This window comes from Miscanthus floridulus, chromosome 9 (assembly GCF_019320115.1).
Source record: "Miscanthus floridulus cultivar M001 chromosome 9, ASM1932011v1, whole genome shotgun sequence".
Taxonomy (NCBI): domain Eukaryota; kingdom Viridiplantae; phylum Streptophyta; class Magnoliopsida; order Poales; family Poaceae; genus Miscanthus; species Miscanthus floridulus.
Window position 1 is genome coordinate 9,797,273 of NC_089588.1, and position 13,301 is coordinate 9,810,573.

Here is a 13,301-nt window from a genome sequence, read left to right on the forward strand (position 1 = left end):
TCAATATACTCACCGGGGTCCCTCCAGGAGCGACAAGAGCAGGCACAGGAAAAAACTCTGAAGGAGGAGGCGGTGGAGCAAACATTGGAAGAGGAGGCGGTGTAGACGCCCCGGGCGTCTGCATGGACTGGAAGAAGCTGGCCATGTTCTGCATTTGAGTGTTGAAGTGCTGCTGCAGGCTTTGCTGGTAAGCCATCTGTTGCGCCATCATCTGCGCGTGCAACATGGCGATCCTCTCCTCCATCTTGGCCTCCATCTGGGCCTGCAATATTACATCCGCAGTGTTGATTGTATGTACAGGTGCGAAACGAGTGAATGACGAACGAAACGGCACTTACCTGTGACGCTGACTGCCGCCGGGGCGCTACGGGGATGTCGCTGGAGCTCGTGGGCGTGGATCGAACCTGGGTCAGCGTAGGAACCTGGGACGGGTCGAGGGCGCTGTGGGCCATGTAGTAGCGGCCGTGCTGCTTCCCTGGTCCCAACCTCTACAGGAGGTCTGTGTCCAGGGGCTCGGCGGTGGGGTCGAACGTCTCCCCGTAGCGCTGGCGAGCCGCGACGGTGTACTCGGTGGCCTTCTCGTAGGCGGTGGGGTTGGTGTACGCATCGGGCCCGTCCTCCGGGTTGTAGACGTTGTTCGGATCCGTCGCCTTGCCCTTGTGAGAGAGGAGGTACGCGGTGTACTCGTTGATTTCCTGCCCACCGTGCGTCTGCGTCTGCATTGAAAACACAAACATGGTTACAAGTATTGACAATTGAGCGCAAGGATTAAGACATGAACGGACGCATACCCATCTTGTCGTGAACTGGGAGAGGGGCTGATTCCCTTGGTGGTGTGACACCCCTCGCATCTGCGCGCGGCGGCCCTGACGGTCGGCGCGCCTCGCGTACGCCTCATCCGTGCGCCACATGCGCACAATCTCCGTCCAGCATTCCCTGTGGTTGTCGCACCACGACGGACACACCTGCATGACATCAAGTATTTGACATGCGAGAAGATTAGTGTAATGTTTCACTGAAGGAATCTGAACGAATGTTGTCATACTTAATTACCTGCTCGTATTGCGCTTGGGTGAGGTCGGCCTCCCTCGAGTTCATTCTCTGGCGGATTTGGGGCTTCTTGATGTTCTCTCCAAGCACGTTGGCGTGGAAGTCGCGGATGGCCTGTATGCGCGCCTCATGGTACAGGTCCTTGAGACGATCTTTGCAGACCGCCTCCTGCACTCGCGCCGCCTGGGCTGCTTTACCCTCCTCGCACGTGAAGAAGTCCTGCACACAGACACATCATGTAGCATTTCCTTTTTGCAAGAAGTCTGACGAATGCGTACTATTTAGCAATGCGGTGCGATGAAAGACTCACCCAAAACTCCCTCTTTATCTTTGCCGCGATGGTCTCGCCACCCTCCTCGACGAGGTAGAAGTGGGACCACTTGGTGGGCACCTTCATCTCGCCGTTGACGTTGACAAGGCCAGGGTAGTACTCCTTAATCAGGAGGCCCTGGATGCCATTGATATGGCGTGCTTGACCTGCTCCACTCACAATCTTCCAGGAACTGCACGAGTCATTAAGAACAATTATTAGTCTTCAGTTCGATTTTTGACATGTCATATGAACAAGTAGTGAAATCAATAATGGTTACTTACGTCTGGCCCACGGGTGTGATCACCGGGCGCTGGTGGAATTGCGGTCGCACCCTAGGAAGCTGCGTGGGCCCGCGCGAGTACACCTTGGCCACGCCTGACGAAGTCGAAGCCGTCTCGCCTGGTGTAGGCGCGTCGTCGCCGTCGTCGTCGTCATCATCGTCGTCGTCGTCGCCGCCGCGCTCGTCGTCACGCGACATCGTCCCCCCTTGCGAGGACGAGAACGGCAGCCTCCTGGTCGCCTGGCGACGTCCGCTGGGGGGCTGGGACCCCCTACTGGACGACCCGCGCACCAACACCTCCTCCTCCTCCTCGTCGTCGTCGGTGGTCTCCTGCGGGGGGACCTGGTACGCCGAGCGTACTGCTCGATGCGGCCGCTGCCGCCGTCCGCCTGGCATTTTGTCGAGTGCCTGCAATGACAAAGAACAAAACTGTTAGCATAAATAAATGACAAGTACTTGTAAAGGAACATAATAATAACAATATAGTATTACATGGCCTCGTAATTATCTCCGCGAACGGCAATATCTCGGGCGTGGAGTCGTCATCTCTATCACTATCGTCGTCATCACTATCAATATTGTCGAGCTCCCTTAAGTCATCACTGTCATCATCATCCTCATTGTCTCCATAGTCATCATCATGTACCTCCTCCTGGACAACTCCATCGCGCTGCATCTGCCATCGCTCAAGCATTCTTAAGTCCCTGGCATCCTGCACCTCCTCACCCTCGTCCTCATCGATTTCGTTGTCTACTTCCATGCCCATGAGCGAACCAATGTCGATCTCCAAGGTACCTTCTAGCCCCTCAGGTTGATAGAACTCATCGGTGCTTGGGTCAAAGTTGTAATCGTCGTCGTTTGGGAGAGGCGCTTTGCCGCGCGGTGACACCAAATGCACAAGGCTCCACCCCGCAAGCTTCTCGTCTTTTTGGCACGCCCATGGGAGGTAATAAACTTGCGTGGCGTCTCGGTTGGCCACAATGTAGACATCGTCTCCTTTATAGCTGGAGTCCTGTCGAATCTCGACTTGACCTATCGTAAGGTCTTTCCTCGTGATATCAGGATCGAACCAATGGCATTTGAATACCACCGGCGCTAAAGTCCCGGCACCCTTAAAGTTGAGCTCGTATATCTCTTCGACTATGCTGTAGTAGTCCTTCCCATCCGTGCCGGGCGTACGAACTCCGCAGCACATGGTTTTTAGGTTGGGTCGACTCTCCTCGTAGCTTCTCGTGCGAAAGCGATAGCCATTCACATCATAAACGGTGAATGACTTCACCCTACGGGAGAAGCCACGGCCCACCTGTTTCAATTCATCGCTCATTTCTGCATCCGTTCGGGCCTGCAAGGGTAGGAGATCGTTACATAACTCGCTCCGAGGAGCAAAGTGGAATCACAAAGTCGGAAAGAGGTTAGTTGGTTGGTACCTTTGTACAGAACCAGGAGATGAAATCGGGCACACCGTGTCTAAGAAGATTGTCTTCTTCTTGCTCGGTAGGAGCCCTATTGCCTCTCCAGTATTGACTAATAAATTCCCTGAAAGAAGGAAGAAACTAGAGGGTCAGACCATGATAGATGGAGGATAGTGACGGCGTAGGTAACAAGCTCATTGAGAACTTACTTCTGATAAGGAATCACTTCATCAAGGTTGATCAACAATGTGAACATGATAGTCTGCCACTCCTGATGGTTCAACTGCTTGTTGGTACCTGCGCTTCCACTCCCGAGATCCCCTTGGAAAAGGCTGAGTATCGATGAGTTCTCGTCAGCGTTGTAACGAGGGGTTGGATTGTGCATGCTGGGAAGCTTCTCAGTATAGTACGACTGTGTGAAGGTCAACACCTCCTCTAGAACGGAGGCCTCTCCCACGGAAGCCTCAATCTTGGCTTTATTTCTACAATTTTTCCGAAGAAGCTTTAGACACCTCTCGATTGGATAGCACCAACGGGCCTGCACGGGACCCCCCAACCGTGCCTCGCGCGGTAGGTGCAAGATCAGATGCTGCATGGACAGAAAGAAGCCGGGTGGAAATATCATCTCCAACTTGCAGAGCAACAGAGGTGCAGCCTTCTCCAGTTCAACACAAACATCTCGAGACAACTCCTTGGCACAAAGCTGGCGGAAGAAGAAGCTCAACTCTGCCAGGACGCGCCACACATGCTCTGGGAGGTATCCCCGGGTCATCGCAGGAAGGATCCGCTCAATCCATATGTGGAAGTCATGGCTCTTCATCCCTAAGACTTTCATAGTCTGCAAGTTCACACCCCTGCTCAGATTCGCCGCATACCCATCGGGGAACTTTAACGTCTTGATCCACTGCAGAACTTCCTTCCTATCTGCCCTTTTCAGGATGTAATCGGCCGGCCCCCTTTTCCATTTCCTGCCGGGCGCAGGGGTCTTCATCACCAGGTTTGGTCTATCACAGATCATCTCCAGGTCCAGTCTAGCCTTGACGTTGTCCTTCGACTTTTTGCCAACGTCCATGAGTGTTGCCCAAAGTGCCTCGGCCACATTCTTTTCTGTGTGCATTACATCGATGTTGTGTGGAAGAAGAAGGTCCTTGAAGTAGGGGAGCCTAGTCAAGCCCGATATATGAGTCCACATGTGGTCCCGAGCATATCCCTTAAACCCACCTGTTTCCTCAGGTTCGAGAGCCTGTATGTCGGCAAGGACGGCGGCAGGGCTCTTAACCTGCGGAATGGGGCCGGTGACTTGAACGCCTTTCGTGAAGTGCTTTACATCTAGCCTGAATTCATGGTTCTCAGGCAGGAATTGGCGATGCTTGTCGAAAGAAGAAAACTTGCCGCCCTTGGCCAGCCAGGTGAACATCACATCTGCCTTGCATGTCGGGCAAGGGAACTTCCCGTGAACACACCACCCGCTGAATAAGCCATACGCCAGGAAGTCATGCATTGAATACTGGTACCACACATGCATTCTAAAGTTCCTCTTCGTAGCCCGGTCGTACGTGAGTACCCCCTCTTCCCAAGCAAGTTCCAATTCATCCCACACCGGCTGCATGAACACACCCATATTGTCGCCCGGGTGTCCAGGTATTATCAGCGTCAAGAGCACGTTCTTAGGTTCAAACATGACGCCGGGGGGGAGATTGAGGGGGATCACAAACACGGGCCAGCAAGTGTACGGGGCCGCCATCATTCCAAACGGGTTGAACCCATCTGTTGCCAGCGCTACGCGTACATTCCGAGCCTCCATAGCCTTGACAGGATTCATGTTATCGAAGTGCTTCCATGCATCACCGTCCGCCGGGTGTACCATCTTGTCAGGATGGTATCTTTTGCCATTCTTGTGCCACGTCATCTGTTTCACAGACTCCTCCGTCATATACAGCCGTTGCAGCCTCGGTACGAAAGGAAGGTGCCGTACGACCTTCTCGGGGACCTTTGACTGTTTCATGCTGCCATCAGAGCCTTCTACCAACACGAACCTAGAGGCATCGCACTTCGGACAGGTTTTTGCTTCCTCGAGGTCTCCCCTGAACAGGACGCACCCCTTCGGACAAGCATGGATCCCCTCATACGGCATCTTAAGTGCACGAAGGAGCTTCTGTGTAGCGTAGGTGTTCGTCGGCGGGACATGATCTGCCGGAAGCAGTCCCCCAACAATGCTCAACACGAGATCGAAGCCGTTTCGACTAATGCCCAGCTGTGACTTCAACCCTATCAGGCGTGAGACGGCATCCAGTTGCGTAAGCTTTGTCTTCTCGTGAAGGGGCTTCTGTGCCGACTCCATCATGTCGTAGAAGGCCTTCGCGGTTTCCTCCGGATCTTCCTCCACATCCATTCCTTCGCCAAACCGTGCTTCGTGGAAGTCTGTCATCATGTCTACCATCCCGGCATCGCCATCATACTCCTCGAGGACGGGTCGCACCACCTCGTCCCTAATAGGATGGTATTCACCATGGTGGCGCCAACGGGTATAGTTTGGAACGAACCCGTGCTTGAACAGATCTCTCAACACCTGAGCCTTTACTTTCTTCTTCTTGTTCCTGCACTCGCTGCAGGGACACGGCATCCGAATCGACCCTTTAGCAGCTGGGCCAAATGCATGCTCCAGGAACTCAGTCGTCCCCCTGATCCATTCGTGGCTCTTACTTGCGAAGCCCGAGTACATCCACTCACGGTCACCCATGCTCTGTCATGCGGCAATGTTAACATGTGATAAAACCAGCAAGTGCATCTACAACGCGCTCCTACCATCTAATAGGTGAAGGATAGGTCCTAATCCCACCCGAGCATGCGCAGACGAGGTTAGCTTCCATGCTCCGCTCCCGTCCGAGACAGAATTTCGGCAGCACCTCCCCGCTGTTTCTCCCGATACACGTCCCGGCGGGGAGAGTGTGTATCCAGAGAACAACGGGGAGGTCCTGCCGAAACTCCGACTCGGACGGGAGCGGAACATGGGAGCTAACCTCGTCTGCGCATCCTCGGGCTGTCCAAATAACGTGGACAATCCGAAACGGATACGGTTATACATATGCGAAGAACGCATACTTCCAACTGTATCCGTTTCGGACGGGAGACGCCTAACTGGGTAACGCGACCTACGACTACATGTGGCGGAAAGAGGGGTCATACCGTAGGTGCCGGTGAAGAAAGGCTAGCGGGGCAGTGCCGAGTCGTGCTCCTCCGGCTAGCCTCCAATGGGAGCCCTCCTGAAAAAGAAAAACAATTAGTGAGAACGAAAAATTTCGGCAGCACCTCCCCTGTACGGGAAGGTTACCAAACCTGCAAGAAAAGACGGCACGATGGCCGACAAACACATATACATGTCAGGCACGATGGCCGACAACCACAAATGTATTTCCAATCCATGCAGAAGAATATAAGCAGGTATTAATAAAGTAAACTACTACTACTAGTAGTACTACTACCTCGTCGTCACGGACGGCGTCACCGGCGCGTGGAGCAGAGGCGCGCGCGAGGACGGCGAGGCGGGGACGGCGCGGCGAGGCGAGGACGGCGAGGCGAGGCGAGGACGGCGGACGGCGGACGGAGCGGGGCACGCCGGATCGGGGCGGGGCAGCGACGGCGCCGGGGCGGGTCGGGGCGAGGCCGCGGCCGCTGCGGGGCCGACGCCGGAGCTGCACGCGGCGGCGCGCCTGGCCGGGGCCGGATCGGGGCGGGGCAGCGCCGATGAGGGGCCTGGGCGGGGCGGCCGGCGCCGGGAGGGGCCCAGCGCGGGGGGGCCAGCGCAGGGGGGGGACGCACCACAGGGGTGGCCCAGCGCGGGGGGGGGAGCGCGGGGGGAGGGGGGGGCGCCGCCGGGGAGGGACCAGCGCGGGGGGGGGGGCGCCGGGGAGGGCCGCGCCGCGCGGGGGAGGGCGCCGCGCCGCCTGGAGGGGGCCGCGCCAGGAGGGGGTCCGCGCCGCCGGGGAGGGGGGCGCGGCCGCCGCGGGGGAGGCCCTTGCGGACGGATGGCAGTGTCGGGGTTGGGGACGTGGTGGGGGGGGCGTCCGCGCGAGGGGGGCGCGGGGCGCCGGTAGGGCGAGGGCGGCTGGTCGACGTGGGCGATGGGGCGCGCGGGCCGGGGGGGGAGGCGCGGACGCGGGTGATGGGGCGCGGGGCCGCGGGAGGGGGCGCGCGGGCGGGGAGGGGGGAGGGCGCGGACGCGATCGACGGCGGGGATCGGCCTGGGTGGCGGCGGCGGGCGAGCGGGATTTTGGGGAGGGGAGGGCGGGCCGAGCGGATAAGGCGACGTTTTCCTTTTTTTATTATTTTTTTCCCTTTGCCGACTGCCAGCATGTGACGCAGTCGGCAAAGGTCTATTATTTTTTTTTTCAAAAAATTATTTTTTTTAATTTTTTTAAAAAATACTTTGCCGACTGCTCTGCTCCCTAGCAGTCGGCAAAGGTTATTTTTGATTTTTTTCTCAGAAATTCTTTGCCGACTGCCATCCTCCCTGGCAGTCGGCAAAGGCTCTTTGCCAACTGCCACTGATGGCAGTCGGCAAAGAATTAATTTTTTTTTTCGGTTTTCGATCCCAGTTTTTTTGTGTTGCCTTGCTACAGTAAGTACATGATATATTCCAAGTTTGGGGTCATTTTGATTTATTTTGCTATATTCCGTAGATTTTTTCTGTTTCTTTGATTTTTTCCGACAGCTCCAGATTTGAACTGTAGGTACATGAAATAATGGAATCCGGCCATTCAGAAAATGATATTCATGATGTTTGGAGCATGTTGAGGCCGTGTGCGGGGCCTCGCGTGAAATTTCGACCGTGTTCGTGTCGGAACACGCCGAGCCACGCGCGTGAAAAGTGTTTTTAAATTTTATAAAATCGAAACGGAGTCCGAAAATGACGAAACTTGACGACGTGTCTTGTCATCGCATGCGGAGGCTGTGGTAAAAATTTGAGAAAGTTTCGAGCAAGTGGCGACGTGTCCAGGTTTTAGCCACCCGACGTCGCCACTTGCTCGAAACTTTCTCAAATTTTTACCACAGCCTCCGCATGCGATGACAAGACACGTCGTCAAGTTTCGTCATTTTCGGACTCCGTTTCGATTTTATAAAATTTAAAAACACTTTTCACGCGCGTGGCTCGGCGTGTTCCGACACGAACACGGTCGAAATTTCACGCGAGGCCCCGCACACGGCCTCAACATGCTCCAAACATCATGAATATCATTTTCTGAATGGCCGGATTCCATTATTTCATGTACCTGCAGTTCAAATCTGGAGCTGTCGGAAAAAATCAAAGAAACAGAAAAAATCTACGGAATATAGCAAAATAAATCAAAATGACCCCAAACTTGGAATATATCATGTACTTACTGTAGCAAGGCAACACAAAAAAACTGGGATCGAAAATCGAAAAAAAAAATTAATTCTTTGCCGACTGCCATCAGTGGCAGTTGGCAAAGAGCCTTTGCCGACTGCCAGGGAGGATGGCAGTTGGCAAAGCCTGCGCCTTTGCCGACTGCTGACGGAGTGGCAGTCGGCAAAGGTGACGGCGTGGATGGCGTCAATCATGGCCTGCCTTTGCCGACTGCAATTCTTTGCCAACTGCCTGGCAGTCGGCAAATCCAGGCAGTCGGCAAATCCTGCTTTGCCGACTGCAGGAAATTCCAGTTGGCAAAGGGACCTCTTTGCCGAGTGTCGAAAAAAAACAGTTGACAAATAAAATTGCAGTCGGCAAAGAGCCAGTTTCCTGTAGTGCCATGATTTGAGTGGCAGGACACTCGTGCAGGTTGAGGGCCCTGATTTGCCTTTGTTTGCGCTTGAGGATAGTGACTTCAGAATCTGAAAAGTGACAAGGTACTATGAAACAAGCAGACCAACATGCTATTCTGATATAGACATGTATGAAAACTGATTGTCATTGGCCATCAGCTGCTTTGATGTATGCAATATTAAATCAGTTTGTGTCATTATTGGTTTCTCTTGCAAAAGTTTAAAACAGGATATGTTGAACCACCCAGAGTTACTGGAACTGAATGCCACCCTAGCATTTGAAGCAACTATTTGGAGGAAGCAACCATCAAACCATTGTGTGTTTGTTGGCAATTGGAAACCCCACCGAAAATGACACTTGTCCAAGAGATATCCTGGCTTTGGTGCTACTATGAGCGTCCTGCTACTATGGAGATAACTTGGATTGTGGTGACCAGGTGGCCTTTAATAAATTGTCAAACAATTTCGACTCCTAAGCATGCTTTCTCAAAGATGTGTTTTCCTGTATATTTGGGATCATTGCCTTGGTTTCCCAAGCTATAGAGATCAAGCATGTGAAACAAAAGATGTTGATGTTTAAATCCTCTATGAAACATGCTTGTAAACGAGCTTGTCCAAGCTTTAGCATCTCATGCTTCTGTTGAGTCAGACTCTGAGTCTGTCGGCTTGGATAGATATGAGGCTTGGTTTGATTTTTTTTGTCTTCGTATCATTTTTTCGAACCATAAGTCAATCTCATTCCATGTTTGAGTATGATTTGAATTACCTAATATCACCGTAGCGTTAGCATGGACATTATAGTAGTTTTAGTAGAAAAGTTTTGCTGCAGACGTTTGCCTATGTCTTTTAATAGAAAATTATTTTTCTTTCTAGAATAGTCATTTACATGCGAATTAGTGAACATATTATTTTGTTACGAGCAATTTGCATATAAACAGACCCCCACAGCCTACAATTTTACAGCTGCTCTAATTAAACGGGCTTTTCCCACAGCTGTTTTTCCACAGCCCACAGCTCACAGCAGCTTCTCCAAAAATCACAACTCAACCAAATAGGACCTAAACTTTGAGGGTGACTCCTATGACCTACTAACATTGCCAAAAAAAAATTTATGTATAAATAGTGAAACCACTTAGCCTCCATGCGAATCATTCCCAGTAGATCCACCAAGCCATGTTTGGAACTCAATTCTTTTGTGAACAAAGAAACGAATTAGGTTTTGCTTTGTCGGTTTCTTGATGACACGGGGCGCACAAGTAACATCTTAGCATCTTGGCATGTATCAAGTACCAATGTACAGTTGCACAGATAGAATATCAGTAAAGCCAGGTAAGCTTTGTGTGCAGCCCAGCAGATGAAGGACACACGTCCTATGCAGAAAGCTTAGGAATATGTTAGGTCAGGTCTTCCAATTCGATGTATCAACTCCGATCCAGCGCGGTGGGGAAAAAAAGGTTTTTGTGATGCTTATTGTCCAGTTGTCCACGAACAAAACAACGCTACTGTGCACACCATGTGAATCCAAACGCGTCCAAATAGCTGACTCCCAACTCCCAAGTCTACCAAAAGGTGAGCCTCTGAAACTTCACTCTGGCTCCTGCAGCCTTTGTGCAAAAACTCTACTTCACATCAAGATCCCTCAGCTAGCTCGGTCTTGATTCTCAGTTTTTTTTCTTTTCTTTTCGAAAGATCTGATTCTTAGTTTTTAAGTAGAAGTGCTGAGATTGTGATGCTCATGTGACCCAATTAACTCATCTCTTAATTTTCCCATCTTTTTGGAAAATTACAGCGGCGGACAGAGATAGAGACAAGGTTTGTCTCTTATCGACAAATAATGGAAGTACATAAATCACTCATTCATGCCCAGAGGGACTCTTTCTTGAGGCATGCCTCCTGCAGCATCATTGCAGTGTTCCCTGCAGAGCCGAAGCCACCCAGCATCTGCTGCTGCTGATGAGCTGCACCAGTGCCGTTCCACGTGTTCATCATCAGGCCATTCTGCACGAGCAGGCTGCCATAAGCCTCGCATTCTATCTGCTGCTGCTGCTGGTGGTGATGGAGTTGTTGTTGCTTTGCCGGAGCTGGCGCTGCAGCAGCTGAAGCTGACTCGTCGTGTTGCATCTGGACGCAGAGGATCTCGGCCTTGGCGAGGGCAAGCTGCACCTGGAGCTGGGAGACCTGCTGCTGGAGGTAGGAGATGGCACCGACGCAGCCGTACACGGGGTCCCTCATGCGTGCGTTCGCCTCGTACACCAGGCTGCTCACCGCGTCCGCTCTCTGCTGAGCAGGCAGCTCCTGAAAATGGAATCAACAGTTGGTGCAGTTCAGTAAGCCTGATAAGCAAGCTAGCTGAATGATCCATGGATCGATGACAGTGACGAAGGAGATGAAAACTGAATGCACGAGGTCAAGCTCAAGGAGGAGGAGAATTGAACGGACGGACCTGCAGCATCTTGCTGACATTGCTGGCGCCGAAGACCTTGTGGACGATGGCGAACGTGTGGGGGTCCTCAGGTGGGAAGTAGGGCGCGAACACGCACTCCTGCGTGCACCGCCGTCGCAGCAGCTTGCACGAGGCGCATGGCGGGCTGCTGCTGCTCCCACTCCCGCTTCCGCTGCCAGCCATGTTCTGGTTCCTCGGTCACAGGGGGGTTTAGAGCGAGCAGTGAAGAGAGGATGGTTGTAAAGGGAAGGGGGGAGACTGCCGAGTGAAGAGCCTCTTTTATAGAGCCAGGCTAGGGAAAGGAACAAAGTATAGGTTAGAAGAACTGATGGTAGGTTGGAACTGATAGGTCTTAAGATGGGAGAGATCAGATAGTTTGCATTAACTAGCAAGCAGAGTATCAGGTCAGGACAAACATGATAGAAGAAATATTTGTGTTTAGTTTTCTATTGTCATTCTGATCTATCAACTAATGACCTTCCTTAGCTTCCAGCTGGATCACAGGCACAACAAGCATGTTATGGCTGTGTAGTGCTGTACCAGTACAGTGTGTATGGTTCTATGGTTTTTCTTTGTCTGTATTTAGCAGCCACATCAACGAGGTTTGTTGGTCACAGCAGATACAGCTGAGAAAGTCTTTATCTCCTTATAATTAACTAGAAACAATAAAGAAAGCGAAACATAGTCTACGCTTTCATGGTTCATGGACTATTCTATACGTCTCCCAATCGGCACAGTTGTGGCATGGAAATTCTACCTCTGTTTTCACTTTGCTGCAGCAGTCGGCAATAGACACCCCTGGTTGGCCAAAGCCAAACAAAAATGTGGAAATGCATGTAAACATCACTTGAGACCTCAAACTATGACAGACCAAGACTGCATTGTTTATTGTCAGTGATGACAAATTAAACCATGTTCCATGTTAATGGCTCACATGCATTAGGACTAGGTAAATATCTTGAGAAATGAGTTGACTATTATTGCAACGGTGGCCGGCTGCTGAGCAAACATATACCACTGCTAGCTCTAGAGAGCACGATTATTTGACTATGCGTGATGGTGGAAATTAGCTCCACATGCACGTTCGGTCTGTTGACCTTAATTAGATTAGGGAAGAAAGAGTACAGCTAGCTACAACACCCTTACGTACAGAAGAACCAAAGCCGTCTAGCACTAGTTGACCCTTAAGTACTAATTGACTCGACCTTAATGCTAGTAGTTTTATAGCAAACTGGCAAAGCATGTATATAGCGGTTACAGCTTATAAATCGAACGATGCATGCACTAGCTAGGTAGTAGAATTATTCATCTACTCCAATGCCTGGGATGAAATTAAAACAGGTCAGGGAATTGGCGGGGTTCATGTGGGTCAGCTCTCTCCCTATGGATCACTGATTCCCATTTCGTATCATTTTCAATATTGGACACGGCCACATCATGATAGGTTCAATCCAATCCATATATAAATAAAGAATCACTAACATTGCATTATAAGCAAGAGAAAACGACAGAGTATCAGCGTAGCAAAGGTGATGGAGAAAGCTGACACGTATGTAACCAGTAGGTCAGGAGTGGCTAGTCAGCTAGTGGCTACCCATGCATGCATGCAAGAGGCCATGACAACAGCAAGATTAGGGATTTGTCGTGCATTACAACAGTGATGAATGGATGTTGTACACCATATAGCAGCTACAAGCATCATTCGTGTCTTAACTAGGACTAAGTTGTAGCAGCAGACAAGTATTCTATACCTACATCAGCCATATGCATGGAGTCGTGGTGGGTCTCCACCAGTTGTGACATGTGTACAGGCTTAGAGGGTGACACAGATGCGGACTCCACAACGACTCACTATATTTTACCCACATTTGTTTCCACTCTGCATGACAGAACAAATTCATGTTGCAGCAACTACTATCACAAAACCATGCATGCACGCATATATCCGCCACCATGACGTCTCTACTCGTGCATTATTCTTAATTAATTTCCTGCTAGTATGAAAATGGAAAATCAAACGAA

At 51.4% G+C, this 13,301-nt stretch overlaps 1 protein-coding gene and 1 long non-coding RNA gene across 2 annotated transcripts; both read right to left on the bottom strand.

Moving 5' to 3' along the window:
- Positions 1-2,817: 2,817 nt before the first annotated feature.
- On the bottom strand, positions 2,818-3,424 carry LOC136483184 (uncharacterized). Its single transcript, XR_010765337.1, has 3 exons — positions 3,265-3,424; positions 3,071-3,179; positions 2,818-2,985 (listed from the first exon to the last, which is right to left on the bottom strand). It is a non-coding gene; the product is annotated as an uncharacterized lncRNA (long non-coding RNA).
- A 7,224-nt stretch (positions 3,425-10,648) lies between these two features.
- On the bottom strand, positions 10,649-11,494 carry LOC136481318 (LOB domain-containing protein 12-like). The gene is made up of 2 exons (XM_066478680.1): positions 11,280-11,494; positions 10,649-11,131 (listed from the first exon to the last, which is right to left on the bottom strand). Exons 1-2 carry the CDS (start codon positions 11,460-11,462, stop codon positions 10,694-10,696), a joined length of 621 nt encoding a protein of 206 aa, XP_066334777.1. The 5' UTR covers positions 11,463-11,494; the 3' UTR covers positions 10,649-10,693.
- Between the last annotated feature and the right edge of the window lie 1,807 nt (positions 11,495-13,301).